General features: G+C 44.7%; 1 protein-coding gene across 1 annotated transcript in view; it reads right to left on the minus strand.

The window, feature by feature from the left end:
* Positions 1 to 23470, minus strand: part of RGS5 (regulator of G protein signaling 5) — a 193576-nt gene that overhangs the window by 118155 nt on the left and 51951 nt on the right. The window contains exons 2-3 of the mRNA XM_075322271.1: positions 17564 to 17674; positions 4492 to 4553 (exon numbers count right to left, since the gene is read on the minus strand). Of these exons, the coding sequence (XP_075178386.1) occupies positions 4492 to 4553; positions 17564 to 17674 (173 nt within the window). The remainder of the gene's footprint in view (positions 1 to 4491; positions 4554 to 17563; positions 17675 to 23470) is intronic.

Here is a 23470-nt window from a genome sequence, read left to right on the forward strand (position 1 = left end):
TGTAGGGCAGTTGTTTGTGGTTCCCAGTGTGTGTGTGTGTGTGGTGTGTTGTGCAGCGCGCGCGCGTATGTGTGTGTGTTGGGGGGAGGTGTGCACTTCCCATCGTGCTCCATCCCCCATGCAGCGCACTCCCCATCGTGCTCCATCCCGTATGCTGCGCACCCCCCATCGTGCTCCATCTCCCATCCTGCGCACTCCCAAACGTGCTCCATCCGCCATGCTGCGCACTCCCAAACGTGCTCCATCCGCCATGCAGCGCACTCCCCATCGTGCTCCATCCCCCATGCAGCGCACTCCCCATCGTGCTCCATCCCCCATGCTGCGCACTCCCAAACGTGCTCCATCCGCCATGCTGCGCACTCCCCATCGTGCTCCATCTCCCATGCTGCGCACTCCCAAACGTGCTCCATCCGCCATGCTGCGCACTCCCAAACGTGCTCCATCCCCTATGCTGCGTATCCCCCATCGTGCTCCATCTCCCATCCTGCGCACTCCCAAACGTGCTCCATTCGCCATGCTGCGCACTCCCAAACATGCTCCATCCGCCATGCTGCGCACTCCCAAACGTGCTCCATCCGCCATGCTGCGCACTCCCCATCGTGCTCCATCCCCCATGCTGCGCACTCCCAAACGTGCTCCATCCGCCATGCTGCGCACTCCCCATCGTGCTCCATCTCCCATGCTGCGCACCCCCAAACGTGCTCCATCCGCCATGCTGCGCACTCCCAAACGTGGTCCATCCGCCATGCTGCGCACTCCCAAACGTGCTCCATCCGCCATACTCTGCACTCCCCATCGTGCTGCATCCTCCATGCTGCGCACTCCCAAACGTGCTCCATCCGCCATACTACGCACTCCCCATCGTGCTGCATCCCCCATGCTGCGCACTCCCAAACGTGCTCCATCCGCCATGCTGCGCATTTCCAAACGTGCTCCATCCGCCATGCTGCGCACTCCCAAACGTGCTCCATCCGCCATGCTGCGCACTCCCAAACGTACTCCATCCGCCATGCTGCGCACTCCCAAACGTGCTCCATCCGCCATGCTGCGCACTCCCAAACGTGCTCCATCCGCCATGCTGCGCACTCCCAAAGGTGCTCCATCCGCCATGCTGCGCCAGCATCAGCCTCTCTACCTGCAGCATCAGCCTCTCTCCTCCCAGCATCAGCCTCTCTGTCCCCAGCATCAGCCTCTCTGTCTCCAGCATCAGCCTCTCTGTCTCCAGCATCAGCCTCTCTGTCTCCAGCATCAGCCTCTCTGTCCCCAGCATCAGCCTCTCTGTCGCCAGCATCAGCCTCTCTGTCCCCAGCATCAGCTTCTCTGTCCCCAGCATCAGCCTCTCTGTCCCTAGCATCAGCCTCTGTCCCCAGCATCAGCCTCTCTGTCCCCAGCATCAGCCTCTCTGTCCCCAGCATCAGCCTCTGTCCCCAGCATCAGCCTCTCTGTCCCCAGCATCAGCCTCTCTGTCCCCAGCATTATCCTCTCTGTCTCCAGCATCAGCCTCTCTGTCCCCAGCATCAGCCTCTCTGTCTCCAGCATCAGCCTCTCTGTCCCCAGCATCAGCCTCTCTGTCCCCAGCATCAGCCTCTGTCCCCAGCATCAGCCTCTCTGTCCCCAGCATCAGCCTCTCTGTCCCCAGCATCATCCTCTCTGTCTCCAGCATCAGCCTCTCTGTCCCCAGCATCAGCCTCTCTGTCCCCAGCATCAGCTTCTCTGTCCCCAGCATCAGCCTCTCTGTCTCCAGCATCAGCCTCTCTGTCCCCAGCATCAGCCTCCCGCAGCATCAGCCTCTCTGTCCCCAGCATCAGCTTCTCTGTCCCCAGCATCAGCCTCTCTGTCCTCAGCATCAGCTTCTCTGTCCCCAGCATCAGCCTCTCCGTCTCCAGCCTCCCCATCCCAGCCTTCCCCAGGATCAGCCTCTGTCCTCTCAGCCTCCTCCAGCACGCCGTGCTCCTCTGCCCACACTCACAGATCCGATCGCATACACTCACACACACCCACACACACCCACCCGATCGCATACACTCACACACACCCGATCGCATACACTCACACACACCCACACACCCCCACCCGATCGCATACACTCACACCCACCCGATCGCATACACTCACACCCACCCGATCGCATACACTCACACACACCCGATCGCATACACTCACACACAAAGACACACACACTGACGATATTGCACATACGCGCTGATACTCACAACATCCGGGGATATCACATGCTTCTGGCCATGTGATCCCCCGGCAGGTCCTGGAAGCTCACAACAGCACAGTATCGCCGCCGAGAAGCAAGCGATATCCCAGGATGTTGTGAGTATGTGGATGCGATGTGATGTGTGAGGTGTGTGTGAGTGTGATCTGATTTGTGTGTGTGTGTGTGTGTGTGTGTGTGTGCTGTTATGTGTGTGTATGTTCCGCAGCTGCAGGACCTTAATGTGTGGATGCGATGTGATGTATGTGTGATGTGTGTGTGAGAGTGAGTGTGAGCCGGTGTACACTGGTAACTATGATACACATCGGGTAACTAAGGGACCTTAGTTACCCGATGTTTATAATGGTTACCAGCTTTCACGGCCTCCGTCAAGATCCCAGCATCGCAAGGTTATGTCTGGCGCTGCCGGGATCCTGACGAAGCCGGTGTAGAAGCAAGCGATATCCCAGCATGTTGTGATGTGTGAGGTGTGTGTGAGAGTGAGTGTGAGAGTGAGTGTGATCTGATGTGTGTGTGTGTACTCACCTGGGAATCGGAGCTCCGTGTCAGTTGGGCCAGAGCGAGCGTGCATTGCCTGAGGGGGGCGGGGCCTGCAGAGAGCCGGGGCGAGAGGCCAATCCGTGTGGGGGGGCGGGGCCATGGCGAGCCCAGCGGCCAATCAGCTTTGTGTCACCGTAAGGACACAATTTCGGAGCATGACAGACAGACAGACAGACAGATAGACAGACAGACAGACAGACAGAATAAGGCAATTATATATATAGATAGATATATAAAAAAAAGAACAACAAAAAGAGGAATTAAATCCTTCAATAGCTAAACAATTAGTCACAAAAAATGGCAGCAGATGTAAACTGCCCAGGCCAAAAAAACTAATGCACTACTAGGATGTAGCAAGACCTCTAATAAGTGAAGGCATCACAGGTGCAAGAGGAGCAAATCACTCTACTGTTTCCAATGATAGAGGGGGTGATTGCTGGATGGTAAAATTGCACACTTGTGGCTTGCTAGGGCACCGTTCATGCATTTTACTTTACCCCTTGTGTCCTCCTTCTGTTTTCTCTAGTGTTTAGTAGTGGGGTTGACAAAGAGCTCATCCCATCCATTCCCTATTTAGAGTCCAGCACTAGGGATACCTAGGGTCAGGTATTTGGCTCGGTGCATAAGTGCGGAACCTATCTAGGGTGGTGAGGGACCCCAGGAAGCAGTGGTAGGCTTGGTCAAGGGTCACAAGGCTTTCCGTTCCATTCTCGCCGTTCGCTTGGTACTTCCCCGTACCTAGCGTGACACTCCACTCTTAATGTAATGACAGTTTTCATTGATTATCAGTCAGGAAGGCGGTTCTAATTTACATTCTCTTTTGTACATTTAGGTACAATTCATTGGTTGTTTTTTAAATATGGTATGTTTTAAAACATAAAGGTTCTTTTACATGGGTACATTTTCAGCTAAAAAATTGTTTGGAAGTAAATATTGCCTTTCAGCTCATAAACCACCTTAATTTTACTTTTCATGCGGAACTAAAAATGACAATCATAATAATGTTTGCTTTTACTTATGTAAAAGAAATTTTTAATCAGAACCGATCAACATTTTGGTAGTAAATCTGTGAGTGTTAATCATTATTTAATATGACAAATGCATGAGATAGACAATATATCTAGTGATGGGCGAATAGTAACTATTCGTGTTCGGATAACGCTTACCGAATACTGAGGACTATTCCTGTTTTCGTTATGGCAAGAAAAATGCTCGGGTTCCCCATTGATTTGCATTAGGTTCATTTTTCGTGACGAATGCCGTAATATTACTTTGGGATTCGTTACGAATAATCTGAACACGAATATGTTACACTTTGGACTTTTTTTTTCTTTACAAACTAGCAATTTCTGAGACATTGCAAGGCTTTTACTGTTAGCCTTGCAAATTGGTGTGAAACACTGCAGGGTTGAAAGTGCAGCAGATTTTTGGTTATTTAGTCATACATATGTGTAGTTTTACTACTAGTTAAAATATACATGAAACAACTCATATCGGGATTTTGTAAGGCCCCTTTTAAACCTTTCCAGGAATCCAATAGGATAGGGTCATTTGAGAATAGAGGACAGGAAGGTCTGGATTTTCCAACTAAAGAAATATTCTGCTTGTGGGAAAAGACTTGAAGCTATATGGGGTCAATGGCATTGATCATAGTGATGCTAAACCTCTACTGACGTGACTCAGACAGGAAACAGAGGAAAAACGAGTAGAGAGAGATGTATACTCACAGCTGTTCTGGAGGAGCTTCTCCAGAGAATCTTTCCACTGCGCAGCCTCATCCACTGGTGGCCTGGAGAAGGAAACACACCACACATAAACCATATGAGCTAATCAGGCTCCAGGTAGTCATCTGTTCCGCTTAAGATCACGAACTGCTGCACTTCCATTCCCCTGTAAAACGATGTGATATACCTCAATTTCATTGGTTCGTCCATTATTGAAAAGTGCCTGAGCGCTGGGCCACAAAACAGCCCTAAATCATGTTGCTTCTTCCACCATGTTTTACAGTTGGTATGAGGTTTTGGTGTTTATGTACATTTTTTTTCCTCCAACAATAGGGTGGTGCTAAAAAGTTTTGCCTTACCTGTCCATGAAACCTTTTCATAGATGCATAGTAAAACCTCCAGGTGGTCCAGGTAAATTTAAAATAAAACATTGTATCTATATTTATCCTATCTATAATATAATACATATAAACAGGACAACTGTTTGTGTATAAATAATTTAGTTATATTGTGTTTACTTATTATTGTGACTTACACTCAGATCCTATTGTATTAATAATCAATGCAGATATCCCAGTAATTTCAATGGGTTAATTTATTTGTTTTTCAATTGTCCACAATTGTCTACATCAGACCTGGGCAAGGGGCGGCCCGCGGGCCACATCCGGCCCGCCTACTCTCTGTGACCGGCCCGCCTGGCTCCGGGCGTCCTTGCTGGACGGTCACTGATGAGGGCAATCTGACCTGTTGTCCGGAGCTCCAGGCTCCGGGCGGCCCGTGGTCAGATTGCCCTCATCACACGCTGCGTGCCGGCAAGGAACAGAAGACAGATACTGCAGCACCGCACAGTGCAGCAGCGGAACGCAGGAATCTGTCCTCTGTTTCCTGCCGGCACTTTCTCTGTGAAACACACGCGCGCGCCCTGATGTCGTCAGTACGGCGCGCGTGTGTGTCATTTGAAAAGTTCCAGCCCCGGCAGGAGAAGAAGATGCAGCAGCCGGAGCCCGTACGGAGAGAGGAAGCAGCTCAGCGGGGAGCCGTACAAGAGAAGAAGGATGTCAGCGGGAGCCCGTACGGAGGTGTCTGAGGAGGGAAAGGTGAGTGGTGACTAGTAACCTGAGGGGACAATGGGGGGAGTGGAGGTGAGGGGGGGGTAACTGGTGAGTAATATTTGGGGGGAGTGATGTAGTATATGGCAATGTAGTTTTACAGGTGTAGTATATAGGGGTCTAGTGATGTATATGTGGATGTAGTGATGTATATTACAGGAGTATATAGCAGTGTATTGATGTATATTACAGGTGTATATGGGGGTGCAGTGATGTATATTACAGGAGTATATAGCAGTGTAGTGATGTATATTACAGGTGTATATGGGGGTGCAGTGATGTATATTACAGGTATATATGGGGGTGCAGTGATGTATATTACAGGAGTATATAGCAGTGTAGTGATGTATATTACAGGTGTATATGGGGGTGCAGTGATGTATATTACAGGTGTATATGGGGGTGCAGTGATGTATATTACAAGTGTATATAGGGGTGTAGTGATGTATATTACAGGTGTATATGGGGGTGCAGTGATGTATATTACAGGTGTATATGGGGGTGCAGTGATGTATATTACCGGTGTATATGGGGGTGCAGTGATGTATATTACAGGTGTATATGGGGGTGCAGTGATGTATATTACAGGTGTATATGGGGGTGTAGTGATGTATATTACAGGTGTATATGGGGGTGCAGTGATGTATATTACAGGTGTATATGGGGGTGCTGTGATGTATATTACAGGTGTATATGGGGGTGTAGTGATGTATATTACAGGTGTATATGGGGGTGCAGTGATGTATATTACAGGTGTATATGGGAGTGCAGTGATGTATATTACAGGTGTATATAGGGGTGTAGTGATGTATATTACAGGTGTATATGGGGGTGCAGTGATGTATATTACAGGTGTATATGGGGGTGCAGTGATGTATATTACAGGTGTATATGGGGGTGCAGTGATGTATATTACAGGTGTATATAGGGGTGCAGTGATGTATATTACAGGTGTATATAGGGGTGTAGTGATGTATATTACAGGTGTATATGGGGTGCAGTGATGTATATTACAGGTGTATATGGGGGTGCAGTGATGTATATTACAGGTGTATATGGGGGTGTAGTGATGTAGTATATGGGGATTGTTTGTGTATATATGTATATAGCGTGTGCGTGTGTGTATGTATGTGTGCGTGCGTGCAGAGAGAAAAGCCCGTAACTGCGAGTGGTACTGGAGTTACATCGGGTACCACGTGCTCTCTCCCCGCCCCCTGCAGCGCCATACCGCCATTACAGGGCCTGATTGCGTTTCTCCGGTACCTGTTTGCATACATGTGACAGGTACCGGAGAAAACACGAGTCTGTGAAATAAAAAGATTTTCCATATTTACCTGCTTTCTTCAGCTCTGCTGCCTCCCGCTCCTGACCACTGCTCATTCATTGATTATTCACCGCACTCAGGACCTGGAAGCTGGAGCATCGCGATGACAGCACCAGACACAGCACCGTTGAGGACATCACCGCAGGGACAGGTGAGTATTCTGCAAGCACAGTGACCTCCAGGAGGTCATCAGAGTTTCCAATGAACTTTGATGACCATCCTGCGACACCCACGCTACAGCTTCATGGGTTCATCAGAGTTCATTGGGAACTGTGACGAGTCCCCGAGATGCTCCGGCTTCCAGGTTCTTAACATACACACACACCTGTATACTCATCCAGCGATGCGGTCCCCAGCGCTGTCCCTGCTTCCAGCTGCTCACTGCAGTGAATATTCAGTGAGTATAATTACCAGCGATAAGGAGCGGGAGGCAGCAGAGCCAGAGACAGCAGCGCTGGAGTTAGGTAAATATAGAAAATCTTTTTATTAAAAAGCCCCGTGTTTTCTCTGGTATTTGTCACACTGATGTCACACAGATCACATCAGTGTGCGGTCCGTGTGACACCTGTGCTGCCAGAGAAAAAAAGGACATGTGTGCGTGCAGGGCCACGAGGGGTCACACAGTCCGTAACTTACTGTTTGTATATGAAGGGATAGTATATATGCTATATACAGTATTGGGTAAAACTGAGTTAATTATATTAGTCCGGCCCTCTAAAACCATCCCAATTTCTCATGCGGCCCCATGGGAAAATTAATTGCCCACCCCTGGTCTACATCATTGTGAAACTTATGAAACACAATGGAATTGTGCCACGTAGCCCACAGTTAAGTCCAAAAATATTTGGGCAGTGAGTGAATTTTTGTGATTTCATCTCTGTATGCTACTATTATTTATTTTAAATGAAACAACTGAGAAGCAATTGAAGTGGAGACTTTCAGGTATAATCAAAGGGGCTGAACAAAAATATCTTGTGAAATGCTTACGAATTGCAATCATTTTACTACAGCACATCCTTATTTCATGGGTTGAAAAGTAATTGGTCAAATTTACTTTACCAAAAATAAATGTTTCTTTCTAATATTTTGTAGAGAATTTTTTGCAGGCAATGTCATGGACAGCACTATCCGTTGTGATGCTATGCCAGCCTTTACTTCAGGTGACTTCAGTTGTTGCTTTTTTGTGGATATTTCTGCCATAAGTTTTGTCTTAAGTATGTGAAATGCAGCTCGATGGGGTTGAGATCTGGCGATTGACTCAGCCATTGCAGAATATTGCACTTTGTCTTAAAAAGCTCCTGGATTGAGTTTTTTGTATGTTTTGGGTAATTGTCCATCTGTACTGTGAAGTGCCGTCCACTCAACCTTGCTGCATTTGGTTGAATTTGACCAGAAAGTATAGGACAGTACAATTCAGAATTCATCCAGCTTCTTAATTCTTCAGTCATATTATCAATAAATACTAGTTACCCAGTGCCATTGGAATTCATGCATGGATATGCCATTACACTGCCTCCACCATGTTTTACAGAAGATGTGATGTGCTTTGGATCTTGAGCCATTCCAAACCTTCTCTATATATTATTCTTACCATCATTCTGGTATTGGTTGATCTTAGTTTCAATTGTCCAAAGAAAGTTTTTCCAAAACTGGGTGGCTTCTTTAGATTTTTTTTGGGAGGGGCAAAGTCTAATCTGGCCTATTTTAAGTCAGATTAATGGTTTGCACCTTGTGGTGAACCCTCTCTATATGCTCTCATAAAATCTTCCCTTTATGGTAGACTTAGATACTGAATCACTTACTTCCTATAGAGTGTTCACTTGGATGTATGTTGTGAAGGAGTTTTTCTTCACCGTGGAAAGAATTCTGCGATGATCTACCCCTGTTGTCTTCCATGGATGTCCAGGTATTTTCAAGCTCGCAAGCTCACCAGTGCTGTCTTTTTTAGCAGAATGTTCCAAACTATTGATTTGGCCACTCCTAACATTTCTGCTATCTCTGTGATATTTTTTTTCTCAGCCTAATGATGGTTTGTTTTCTTCCATTGAGAGCTCCTTTGATTGGACTTTATGGGTTCACAGCAACAGCTTCCAAATGCAAATGCCACACCTGGAATCAGCTCCAGACCTTTTACCTATTTAATTGATAATGGATTAATGAAGGAATAGCCCATGCAGTCTATAAAAGAACTTTGAGATGATTGGCCAATCATCTTTGGTCCCTTGAAAAAGATGCACCTACATATTAAAAAGATGTAATTTCTAAACCCTTATGGCAGCGTCACACGGTACGATATATCGGGCGATATGTTGTCGGGGTCACGTCATTAGTGATGCACATCCGGCATCGTCAGACATATTGTACCGTGGTGCACCTCAGAACGACTGTGAACGAGCAAAAATACTTACCTTATCGTTGCTCGTTGACACGTCGTTCATTTTCAAAAAGTCGTTCCTCCTTCTGTGCTCCGGTTGTTCGTCGTTCCCGTGGAAGCACACATCACTCCGTGTGACACCACGGGAGCGACGAACACAGCTTACCTGCGTCCCCCCGGCAATGCGGAAGGAAGGAGGTGGGCGGGATGTTTACGTCCCGCTCATCTCCGCCTTTCCGCTTCTATTGGCCGGCGGATGTGTGACGTCGCTGTAACACTGAACGTCCCTCCCCCTTCAGGAAGAGGATGTTTGCAGCCCACAGCGAGGTCGTCCGGCAGGTAAGTACGTGTGACGGGGTAAACGACTTTGTGCGCCACGGGCAACAAATTGCACGTGACGCACAAACGACGGGGGCGGGTGCAATCATTTATGCAATCGCACGATTTATCGTCCCTTGTGACGCCCGCATTACTCCAATTAGATTGTGAATACCCTCAAATGAAAGCACTTTAAGCCCATATTGATTATATAAATGTACCTTGAATAGCTTTTGCTAAACAGCTAAAATGCCAAAACTTGTCACTGTACAAATATTTCTACACCTAACTGTATGTGGAGCTATGGGTGTTTCTGGTGTTCTTAACCTGTTTTTGATTTGTAAAAAAATCTTCCCTTAATTTTTGCCTTTTTAAAGGGAACCTGTCACCAGTGTTTTACCACCAGTGGGCTCTTATATACAGCATTCAATCATGCTGTATATAAGAGCCCAGACCGCTGTGTAGAACATAAAAAACACTTTATAATAGTCACCTAAACTGGTCGCTGCGGTGGATGTGTGTCAAATGGGCGTCTTCGTCCTCCGGTGCCGGCACCTCCTCTTTCGGACATCTTCGTCCTCCATCTTCTGAAGCTGCGGTGCATGAAACATCCGGTGTCATACACACTCTCCGGCATTCAGGTCCTGAGCAGGTGCAGATCAAAGCATTGTGGTGCGCATGCACGGGACCGGAGAGTGTCCGTCCCCTCCCCGTCGTTTGTGCGTCACGGGCAAATCGCTGCCCATGGCGCACAAGATCGTTAGGAGCCATCACACATACTTACCTGCCTAGCGACGTCGCTGTGGCTGGTGAACCGCCTCCTTTCTAAGGGGGCGGTTCGTGCGGCGTCACAGCGATGTCACTAAGCGGCCGCCCAATAGAAGCGGAGGGGCGGAGATGAGCGGGCGGAACATCCCGCCCACCTTCTTCCTTCCTCATTGCCGGCGGGCGCAGGTAAGCTGTAGTTCGTCGTTCCCGAGGTATCACACATAGCGATGTGTGCTGCCTCGGGAACGACGAATAACCTGTGTCCTCAACAATCAACGATTTTTTTAAAAGAAACGATGTGTCAACGATGGATGATTTGGTGAGAATTTTCCATCGCTAACGGTCGCTCGTTGGTGTCACACGCAACGACGTCACTAACGATGCCGGATGTGCGCCACAGAATCCAGGACCCCGGCGATATATCGTTAGATACGTCGTTGCGTGTGACAGGGCCTTAAGGTCCATGGTTTATTCCAGATGTTCTAGTCTGTATAAATTTTAATTAGGGAAATAGTTTGCACATTTCTCACAAATAGTTTATATCTTACCTTTTACTTATTTTTTTTTCTTTAAAACATAGTAATATCATCTGCTAATAAAATATTCTTATTAAAAGATCATTTTAGGAGCAACATTTTGTTCATTGCCTTTGTACATGATCCATTACTTGTAACGGTAATTGACATATTACCCTCAGGTTTCAGCCTTCAGCAGCAAAGAGGCACAGAATGAGATGTTATGTAGGAAATTTCACAGTTGTCCAATAATTGCTCCACAATTAGATTTAAAAGGTACCATAGCCACAATATTCAATAAAGCAGTGTCATTTAGGGGGGTGTTCAGAGTGCTGAGAAGAGCACAGACGTAATTTATACAGGGCTTCTGCAGTTTGCCAGCAGGAAGAGGGCAATAACCCAGATGAAGGAGTCCTCAGCACGTGCACTAGTTCATGGAAGAGGTTCCAAATAGGAGTAATGTCTGAGTATACATGATATTAAAATAATCAGTCCATAGAATAAAAAAGTGGAGAATGTTCTACACAGAAGGTGAAAAAGGTATAATAGTGTAAAAATATAAACCTGTCAACACTGGAAATTGGGCCAGTTGAAAATTTGTTTCGGCCCATAGGAGATAGAATACACTAAAGCGCCCAGTCCAGGCGTGGCACCCCCGCATGTCTCCACTTCCCATACCTCAGCAAGGGTGTTGTTCTCCTCACCAGTTTTGCGGTCTCAGGCATCATGTTCCTGCCCAGGGGCCTGCCATAGCCTCTTCCTGCTTCCAGGCCACATGCAGGTCTTCTGTAAGTGCGCAAAGGGTTGTGTGCCTCGTCACCTTTCTTAAAGGGCCAACGTCCTGTAACCGGGAAGTGACCTTTAAGGTCAGCAATCTCCCTGTAAGTATGTAAGGCATTCTCTTCTTAGGGGAGAAGACTGAACAATGTTGCCTATCCATACTGTGTTGCCAGTTCTTAAGTCCCGTACCAGTTGCTGTATCTAGTCCCGCTTTCTCGTGTCCTAGTATCAGTTACCTGTATTGTCTAATCTGTGTCTCTTTCCAGAGCCTGCTACTACTACTACCTCTGTGCTGTCACATCTGAGTCCCCATCTCTGTGCAACCACGTCTGAGTCACCACCTCTGTGCTACCAAGTCTGAGTCGCCACATTCGTGCTGCCATATCTGAGCACCACCGTACCGGCCATTAGAGACTCTTTAATCCATCTGACCCGACCCTACTGGTCCTGGTTGCCATGCATTTAGGCCCCCTGGGGTTGCGTATGACAATCCCTGTATAGCGGTTAGCTCTAGGTTAGCTCCTCCTGGGGAGTCCGCTGAATGGCCCAGTAGGTGCACTCCTGGATGCTCACCGCCCCTCGGCGACTGTAGCATACACCAATTCATCAACTTCCTTCAACCATCCAGTGCACATATGTGGCGCCCCTGACCTGGTCAGGCACCACTGAGTACTGCACCCATGCTGGGGACAGTACAATACAGGTAATCCAGAAGGCTGACTGGGGTGTGGAACACAGGCGCATAGTGATCAGGTCTCACACATGTACCCATGAGAGGACCCCTGGGGATCCCAGGAGGGGGCAAGCCTTCACCTTCACTGGAATAGTGGAGGGGGTAGAGCCTCCATCTCCTCTCAAGGGGTGTGGTGGAGAGTCTGGTTGCTAGGTGGCGTAGGCAAGAACAGGAGAGGAGGGGCAGTGAGTCAGTTAGAGCAGAACTCCATAGGGCTCAGTGAGGAGCAGACCTGTGGGGCTGTTGCTGTCTAACAGCGCCCGCGCAGTGGCTACTGACGGGGGAGAACGGTCAACTAGGAGTGCTGCCTGAAAGCCAGCTTCAGCTAGCGAGTGCAACGGAGTGGGAAGTAAGGAGACTGCTAGAGAGCACCAGGCCCAACCGGGCGGCAGATCCCGAAGCGGGGATAGATTCAACTTTCTTCTGCTAAACCTGCTGGTGTGGGGCTCTTAAAGCCCACACCACAACACCACAAAAGCCGCAGCCACGTAACCGCAAGTTTGGGCCCATAGGTCATAGGAGGCAAGAGGCTGGAGTGGCCTGGTCCGGGGAACAAGCACACGGCGAAACAAGAAGGGGAGAGAGGCTTGGAGCATCTTCCCTGGGTGACCCCCATAGGGACTAAAAGTCGGGGTTACCCCAAACCACCAAGGGCTAAGGAAGGCGAGTCAGTAGTCACCCTCATAAAGTCAGCCTGAAGGATACCTGGTTCCACCTGGTTCGTCCCAGCTACGCCCGGGCTACTCACCCTGCCATCAAATGTGAGTAAAGCCCTTGAAAGACATTCCTGCCTGTGTGGTCATTCTGCGACTTGTAGTACTACAAACCTACACCGGGCCCTGGGGCTTGCCTCACTCTCAGGAGGCTACTACATCCGACTGCACCCACCATCAGCCCCAGGCGTCCCCTAACCTGCAGTGGCGGTCCCCACTGACCGCAATACTGAGAGTGGCGTCACGATCAAACAAGAAGATTTCCTACCAGTGACGGAGGTCCAGCAACGTGGAGTCCCTGAAGGTAATGCACCGACACCGACACAACACCGGCGGGGCTTCACACATACATCAACAATACTGCTGCTGGAGTTCAATATCTGTTCACACATGGCACTTTTGGATGACTTTGTTGGGTGCTTCAATTTTTCACACAAGTACAAGTTTTTGTAATTTTAACTACAAAATACAAAGTAGACTGGATGCATTTGTGTGACCTAACACTTAAAGGGAAACTGTCACAAGGAAAAATGTAGCTCAATCTGTAGGCACCATATTATAAGGCAGGCGGAGTTGGATAGTGTTGTAAGAAAACATTCAGTATAATCTGTGATTTAATCATCTGCAATAGTGGCCACATCCCTCTAAAACTGATAGGGAAGCCTTTTTCTAAATACCTTGATCAGTCAATTCAGCCTCTGAGTGGCAATATTGCGGTCCGCTCATCCCCATGAAGTGACCTCCGGGCTGCGTGACCTCTGAGATCCGGTGAGGTCACGTCAACTTCCAGTTGACCTGACATCACCGTGGCCGGCACCAATCTTCCTGAGTGACTGGGCTGTGGGCGGAGTTTCACAGCTCATCACACCCCAGCATCACAGCCCAGCATGTTGCACATGTTCCCCTTTACTACAGTTCTCCACAAGCAGAAGTGATGCTGGGCTGGGACGAGCGGTGAAACTCTACCCACAGCCCAGTCACTCAGGGAGACTGGAGCCGGCCTCGGTGATGTCACGTCAACTGGAAGTTGACGTGACCTCACCGGATCTCAGAGGTCCCGCAACCCCAGGGGTCACTTCATGGGGATGAGCAGAACGCGATAGCACTGATCATAGGCAGAGTTGGCTGATAAAGGCATTTAGAAAAAGCCTTCCATATCAGTTTTACAGGGATGTGGTCACTACTGCAGAGTAGTGAATCACCCCTTTAAACTTCTGCTCTTTATGGTATTTGCAGTCCAGTGGGTGGTCCTAACAGTGACTGACATTTTTCTTTGGATAAGTGTGCATAGAGAGACAGCTGTCAGTCACTGACAGGTCCGTCCACTAGACCCAAAATTCCAGAAAGAGCAGAGATTTAATGATTAAGACACCAGTTATACTGAATATTTCACACAAAAATATATATCAAACTATTTAGCCCCCCTGTTCTATATCATGGTACCTTAAGGTTGGAATACATTTTCCTGGTGACAGGTTTCTTTTAATATTATTTAAGACCAGTTTGACTAGATGGTCATTGGTAGCTTTTTCTCAGAGTCTTTGCAGTAACATAACATTACTTGTTGTTTTGTTGTTACATTTATGATAATTTCATATTTTATTCAGTTTTGAACTGAAATGATGTATTTCTCCATAGTAATGTATATATTTGTCTACAGGAGAATAGGGCTTCTGTTGTGTGTATCTAGTGGCTAAATGTTTGTACATGTGTATAGCGTAATGCACCCTCTATTGTAAGTGATAAATCACCAATGAATTTAGCAGTCATACTATGCAATGTAGAGGTTACATTTGCTCAAGAGAGAGTGATATTTCCCCTCTCTGTGTTCCTACTAATCTCCGTCATGTTAGTGTATAACTACATGGTTATAATGAGTAAGATAAGGTCCTGCACTCGTCACCACACCGTCTGATTGTAAAGGACCTTCCTGTAATGTCCCATTGAGTCATGGCCAAAAATAATGGCACCGTTGAAATTGTTCCAGAAAATGAAGTCTTTTTTCCCAGAAAATGATTGCAATTACACGTTTTGTTATACACATTTATTTGCTTTGTGTATTGGAAAACCAGAAAACAAAAAAAACTGAGAAAAAAAAGGCAAATTGTACACAATTTCACACATAACTCTAAAAATGGGCTGGACAAAATTGTTGGCACTCTCAACTTAATGGGGTTGTCCACTACTTTTACATTGATGGCTTATCCTTAGGATAGGTCATTAATGTCAGATCGGCTGGGGTCAGTGTCGATAAACTGTTCTCTGTGCTGGTGAAGGCAACAGGCAACCGGAAATGCTCAGTTCCGGAGCTGCTCTGTCTTCTGATAGTGGCAGTGGCCGGGTACTGCACATCCACCTCCTATTGATCTGAATAAGAGGTGTGCACTACCCAACAGCAGCCACTATCAGAAGATGGAGCAGCTCCGGAACTGAGCAATTCTGGCATGTTTCCGCCGTCGTCATCACCGAGAACAGCTGATCGTCAGGGGTGCGGGGTGTTAGGCTATCAATGTAAAAGTAGGGGACAACCGCTTTAATATTTGGGTGCACAAATGTACATCCTTTGGAATATATAACTGCAATCAATCGCTTCCTGTAACCATCAACAAGCTTCTTACACTTCTCAACTGGAACTTTGGACCAATCTTCTTTTGAAAACAACTCCTGGTCTCTCATATTTGAAGGCGCCTTCTCCCAACAGCAATTTTAAGATCTGTCCACAGGTGTTCAATGGGTTTTCGATCCAGACTCATTACTGGCCACTTCAAAGAAATCTTCAATGCTTTGTTACCATCCATTTCTGAGTGCTTATTGAAGTATGTTTGGTGGCACTCTCTTGCTGGAAAACCCATGATGCAGCTTTCTGACACTGGTCACTACTTTGCGACTCAAAATCCTTTGATTAAATTCAGATTTCATGATGCTAGAGGCAGCAAAACAACCCCAAAATATTTTTATACCTCCACCATATTTGACTGTAGGTACTGTGTTTTTTTTGTAGGCCTCATTACCCCATTTTAGGTAAAAAGTAGAATGACGTGCTTTTTCCAAAAAGCTCTGTCTTGGTCTCACCTGTCCACAAGATGCTTTACCTGAAGGATTTTGGCTCATGTACAATTTGACAAACTGCAGTCTAGTTTTGAGTCAGCAGTGGGGTCCTCCTGGGTCTCTTGCCATAGCGTTTCAATTCATTGAAATGTCAACCCGTCGTTTGCGCTGACACTGATGCACCTGAGCCTACAATACAGCTTGAGTTTCTTTGAAACTTGATTGGGACAGCTTATCCACCATATGATGATGAGCATCACTATATATATATATATATATATATATATATATATATGTATATATTGTGAGACTCATGTGGGATTAGTGGATGAGGGCAGGTATATCTCACCCCGGTATCGGTCCTATGTGACTTAGCCTGGCCAGGATCACCTGGCTACTAATGGATTAATGGGAGGTGAAGGACGGAGGTAAAAGGAATCTGGGAAGTTGGGGGAGGGTCGCCATCTGGGAACACAGTAAGCCTGTCTGTGTAGGAGACACTTGTGAGGAGCAGTGCCTGATGTTTGTATGGTTTAGCTGGAAGGGAGAAGCCCTCCAGTTGGTAGTTAGGATAACACCGTGTATAGTTAGTGCCGGACAGGCAAGGATTTATTTTGTTGGTGTTTTTTTTTCTTTTTGTTTATGCTTCACTGCAATAAACCTGACCAAGCGTCAGTTACACCTTGAATTCGGCTGTCTGCCTGAGGTGAATACGTGCCCTTTGAACCCAGCAAAGGCGATCCCGGAGCGTGTTATCACAATATATGTATATATATATATATATATATATATATATATATATATATAAAAATATATATATATATATATATATAAGATGTCATTTTTATCTAATTAAATATCCAAAAGATTCTTCATCCACGATGAGGAAACTTGGCTTCTGCATCATGAATTGTTTTTGCACTTTCAACAGGATAAACATTGCAGAATTAGGAGACCTGGATGGACTTTTATGTATATGTTTTACCTTTGCAATGTAACAAGGAAAGCTTTATATCACTGATTGGGTCCGCCCACTGGACTCCTAAACCCAAAATGAGCAAGAATGAAAGTGAACATTTTCCCACACTATACATCAATGTGCTCAGACCCTCCTGCTCAGCAACCTGTTATTCACAGATCAGACTTTCCCATTTTATGCATAGAATGAAAAGTTCTGAACATTTTCATACAATAATCTGTAAATGTGGTCACTAGTTGTTTAAACATTGAGCTCTTTGGAGTTAGTTGTACTGAAATTGTAATATACGCTAACAATATACTCATTTATTTTCTTAGACTGAAGAGATCATCATCGGTGACGCATGAAGAAGAGAATTAATTTTTTACTATGAAATAATTGGCTAATTAGATCCTTTCATATGTAGATACCTACTTTGGTGCCTTGATTGTCTTCTCAGGCTTTTCAGGGTATGGGATAATTAGATCGATAACAGTGTCTTGCTTTTGAAGAAGGGTTCCAAGTTTAGTCTTTATTTCCTTGGCCCTAAAGATAAAAAATGTAATAACTGTAGTTATTATGGAATTCCATACATTATATACTTATAAACTGAGCTAATATTCTTTTTTTAACACCTTATTTTCAGCATTACCCATAGAACATCACGTGAAGGCCCAAAAACATGCAGCAAAAAAGTATTACTAGAGCGATCGCTACCTCCATATTTCCCAAAGTGTAAAATTGTGTTTCTTAAAGGAATAACCAAATATACACGGTGGGCCATTTATATGTATACACCTATATAAAATGGGAATAGTTGGTGATATCAACTTCCTGTTTGTGGCTCATTAGTATATGGCAGGGGGGAAACTTTTTAAGATGGGTGGTGACCATGGTGGCCATTTTGAAGTTGGCTATTTTGGATACAACTTTATTTTTTCCAATGGGAAGAGGGTCATGTAACACATATAGAGAATTTCACAAGAAAAACAATGGTGTTCTTGGTTTTAACATAACTTTAACTCGTTCATTAGTCATTTACAATTTTATGACAACTTGTAAAATGTGTTCAAAGTGCTGCCCATTGTGTTGGATTGTCAATGCAACCCTCTTCTCCTACTCTTGACACACTGATAAGAACATCGTAGAAAAAATGCTAGCACAGGATTCCAGTATCCGTTGTTTCAGATGCTGCACATCTCATATCTGCACAGCATAGACAATTGCCTTCAGATGACCCCAAAGATAAAAGTCCAAAGGGGTCAGATCGAGAGACCTTGGTGGCCATTCAACTGATCAACGATAACCAATCCACTTTCCAGGACACTGTTCATGCAGGAATGCTCGGACCTGACATCCATAATGTGGTGGTGCACATATATATATATATATATATATATATATATACATATACACTGACTGCGTCTGGGTGTCCGGCTTCAGTAAGGGTATACTCCCGAAAATGGTCCACGACAGAAGAGAACATGGTAATTCCGTCTGCACCATTATAGACAGTGGCTCCGTTGGTGCAAACGTCCGAAGCCTGTTTTTAAGGGGGTTCGGACAGAAGCTCCAATGGGACCACTGAATGTGGAGAGGAACACAGTTGTTAATGTCATCCGAGTGGGTGCTGGTGTGGAGCTATGTTTGGTGGCTAGGAATGGTAATGAAGCTGAGTCTGAATCTGTGACTCAAACAGGTGATGGAATTAATTAGGAGTCCAGGAAGGCCTATTGCAGATCAGCCTAGTGTATTTAGGAGAGCAGTTTCTGCCTGGCGGCCGCCGGTGTTGCATATTTGCTGCTGTTTCTGAAGATGGCTGGAAGTTTTCCCTTCAGTTTCTCCCATTTATTCTGTGCCTGAATCTACTCCACATAAGTTTACTAGTTTCTGTGCTTAATTGCTGGAATTGCACTTAAGGGTGTTTCTGCTTATTCCATTGTGTTATGTGTTTTGGTTTCTTGCTTGTGAGGATCTGTCTGTCTGCTTTTTGTGAGCAAGGCAGTTCCTCCAGCAAGAAAGGGAGCTTGCTCCACGTTAATCAGTATTCACACAGCAGTTTCTGCTATTTCATGTATTCCCCTTACATAGTCACTGGTGTGCATACCTTATCTCCCCATAGTGATGTTTTTTTAGGTTTTTGCACCCAGTTCAGACTTAGAATGGTGTTCCAAACGTTATTCCTTATTGTTAGTAGTTTTTCGTTTGTGAACCCTCCCCAACCACACCTATTGCCAATCCATATCATACGCATAAATAGCCTGGGTCTCAGCTTCCCATACACGGTAAGTTTTTTAACTGCATGAGAGGACACACACAAGCTAGGGACCCCAACGTAGAGAAATACTTTGGCGTAGTGTTGGGGCTCTATTGCATTGATCAATTCAGTAGCTAAATTTCTCTTGATTCATATGTTCATGGCAGTAATGCAGATTCCATTTTTCACATTTTCACTCTTACATATAGCTATTGGATTTTTCAAGTCAGTATTCACACAGCAGTTTCTGCTATTTCATGTATTCCCCTTACATAGTCACTGGTGTGCATACCTTATCTCCTCATAGTGATGTTTTTTTAGGTTTTTGCACCCAGTTCAGACTTAGAATGGTGTTCCAAACGTTATTCCTTATTGTTAGTAGTTTTTCGTTTGTGAACTCCCCCCAACCACACCTATTGCCAATCCATATCATACGCATAAATAGCCTGGGTCTCAGCTTCCCATACACGGTAAGTTTTTTAACTGCATGAGAGGACACACACAAGCTAGGGACCCCAACGTAGAGAAATACTTTGGCGTAGTGTTGGGGCTCTATTGCATTGATCAATTCAGTAGCTAAATTTCTCTTGATTCATATGTTCATGGCAGTAATGCAGATTCCATTTTTCACATTTTCACTCTTACATATAGCTATTGGATTTTTCAAGTCAGTATTCACACAGCAGTTTCTGCTATTTCATGTATTCCCCTTACATAGTCACTGGTGTGCATACCTTATCTCCTCATAGTGATGTTTTTTTAGGTTTTTGCACCCAGTTCAGACTTAGAATGGTGTTCCAAACGTTATTCCTTATTGTTAGTAGTTTTTCGTTTGTGAACGCTCCCCAACCACACCTATTGCCAATCCATATCATACGCATAAATAGCCTGGGTCTCAGCTTCCCATACACGGTAAGTTTTTTAACTGCATGAGAGGACACACACAAGCTAGGGACCCCAACGTAGAGAAATAGTTTGGCGTAGTGTTGGGGCTCTATTGCATTGATCAATTCAGTAGCTAAATTTCTCTTGATTCATATGTTCATGGCAGTAATGCAGATTCCATTTTTCACATTTTCACTCTTACATATAGCTATTGGATTTTTCAAGTCAGTATTCACACAGCAGTTTCTGCTATTTCATGTATTCCCCTTACATAGTCACTGGTGTGCATACCTTATCTCCCCATAGTGATGTTTTTTTAGGTTTTTGCACCCAGTTCAGACTTAGAATGGTGTTCCAAACGTTATTCCTTATTGTTAGGAATGGTAATGAAGCTGAGTCTGAATCTGTGACTCAAACAGGTGATGGAATTAATTAGGAGTCCAGGAAGGCCTATTGCAGATCAGCATAGTGTATTTAGGAGAGCAGTTTCTGCCTGGCGGCCGCCGGTGTTGCATGTTTCCTGCTGCTTCTGAAGATGGCTGGGAGTTTTCCCTTCAGTTTCTCCCATTTATTCTGTGCCTGAATCTACTCCACATAAGTTTACTAGTTTCTGTGCTTAATTGCTGGAATTGCACTTAAGGGTGTTTCTGCTTATTCCATTGTGTTATGTGTTTTGGTTTCTTGCTTGTGAGGATCTGTCTGTCTGCTTTTTGTGAGCAAGGCAGTTCCTCCAGCAAGAAGGGGAGCTTGCTCCATGTTAATGTTTTTTTTAATTATTTGCACAGAATATTATTTTTTCTGTGATTTTGTTTCTTCCCATTATATCTGCACTTCTGGTTAAAGTGTCTGGCACAAGAGTACCTGATATAGTGGGGGAGAGACCGTGTGGTCTTAAGATTCTTATTTATCAAGAGTTTGGTATTTTTTGCAGGCTTTTTTGCTGGCCGCAATCAGTTATCTTTAATGTCCTGTTGTATCTAGTAAGTTGGGCATGACCTTTGCTAATTTATATTTTCTATCTGTGTATGATGTTTTCTTACATCACCGTCGTTGCATGTGTAGCAAGTTTCTCCGGCAGTGATGAGGTGTCTAGGTGTGTTAGGAACATCCCACTGCTACTTCTAGTGTTGTCCGATAGATAGGGGATTGCGGTCAGCTTAGTTTCCAACTACTCTTGTTGTTTTGTTTTTCCCTGATTTATGGGATTTTTTGTGATTGTCCATGGTTACCAGTTCATAACAGAACACAGTGTAAAGTGGCCTGGGAGTTACTGTATATGAAAATCCTGGTGGTTGGTTCTCTTTAAAGTGATCATAAAGTGATCATAATTCTAAGGCACGGTACATATATAAAACCTGCAATGTGAACCAGGCTTAGTCATTTCACTGGTAGCCATGGACTTTTAGTTTCTTATCTATATATCTTCATAGCAGATTCTAGAATTCCCGTTTTTTTTCCCTTCAAAAGGGAAATGTAGTAGATTTTCAAGTATTTAACATCTAAATGATTCCCAACAGGATTTGACAACTATTGTGTCTACCGCAACACCAAATGGCTTATTTACTCCTGGTTATGATGGCCAACTTTACTAATCCTGTTTACAACTGCTGCTTCACTTACACATGGCTGTCTCTGAGAAGTCAACAGCTGAATTCCACAGTATTGTCTGCTTTATATATTTTAAATTGCCTACGTAGTTTCCTTTGAGCCATTCCGCTTACATGTAATTTTACTGTTATACACCAAATTTCTGAAAGGCTAGACATGAAATAGTTTCCATAATTGTTTTGGATTACATCCTGCAAATTTCTCAAATTTCTGTATAGTTGTCCAGTTCCCTTCACTAGGATAATATTTTTCTAACATCAACAATACCTGGAATCTGGTTCAATCTCTTACACATGTGATTTTTGGAAACCATCTAGAAAACTAGACGGATGTGAATATATATAATTACATGGATATGTAATTTATTTATTTTACTTGTCTGTCATATATTTATGATGTAATTATTATGTGTATGTAATTAATATTCATTTTATTTTACTCACAGAAATAAATATTGAACACATCACCCATTTTCTAAGTAAATGTATTTCTAATTGTTCTATTGACATGAAATTCTCACCAGATGTCAATAACAACTCATCCAATCCACACAGGCAAATAAATCAAACCATAGATGGCCATAAATTTAGTGATGCAATACTGAGAAATGACACAGTAAAAAAGTTTTGAATACATGAAGATAGAGAGATGCAAAAATCCATGGAAAATCATCACATCAGCTGAAATCTATCAGTAATTAGAGAGAAATGCTGTCACTTAGCTAAAAATATCAGCTGGTCCAACTAATGGCCTATAAAAAGGTGTCTCACTACTAAGGTGCCACACAAGAAACATCTCATGAAGGGTAAAATCAGTGAGCTGTCTCAGGACCTTCACAACTTTATTGTTGCAAAACATAGTGATGGCATTGGTTACAGAAAAAAAATCTAAACTACTGAACGTTCTAGTGATCTCTGTAGGGCCCATAATCCGAAAGAACATCATTTTACCATAAACTGGACACAACCAGGTTTTCCCAGCAAGATTTCAGACAGAGGAGTGAAAAGAATTATCAGAAGAGTTATTCAAGACCAATGGCAATCTGTGGAGAGCTATAAAAAGACCTGGAACCAGCAGGTACAATTGTTTCAAAGAAAATAATAAGTAATGCACTCAACCTCCAGGGCTTGTATGCACACTCACCACACAAGACTCCATTGATAAGCAAAAAGCATGTTCAAGCAAGTTTAAAGTTTGCTCAACAACATTTAGACAAGCCTGTGAAATACTTGGAGAATATAGTCTGATCTGATGATGAGAACAAAATTTGGAAGTTATAATACACACCATGTTTGGAGGCCAAAATGCACTGTATATCCCTGCCCAAAACACCATACAAACAGTCACGGTTGGAGGTGGGAACATCATGATGTGGGGCTGTATTTCACCATTTGACACTGGCAAACTTCATGTAATTGAAAGAAGAATGAATCTACAAATGTACAGAGACATTTTTAATAAAAATATGATGAAATGAGGGTGAACATTTCAGCAAGACAGTGATCCCAAACACAAAGCCAAGAACATAATCAATTGGTTTTAGAGAAAGAAAATAAAGCTGCTAAGATAGCTTAGCCAATCATCCGACCTGA

The sequence above is a fragment of the Anomaloglossus baeobatrachus genome, chromosome 8 (assembly GCF_048569485.1).
Source record: "Anomaloglossus baeobatrachus isolate aAnoBae1 chromosome 8, aAnoBae1.hap1, whole genome shotgun sequence".
Classification (NCBI taxonomy): domain Eukaryota; kingdom Metazoa; phylum Chordata; class Amphibia; order Anura; family Aromobatidae; genus Anomaloglossus; species Anomaloglossus baeobatrachus.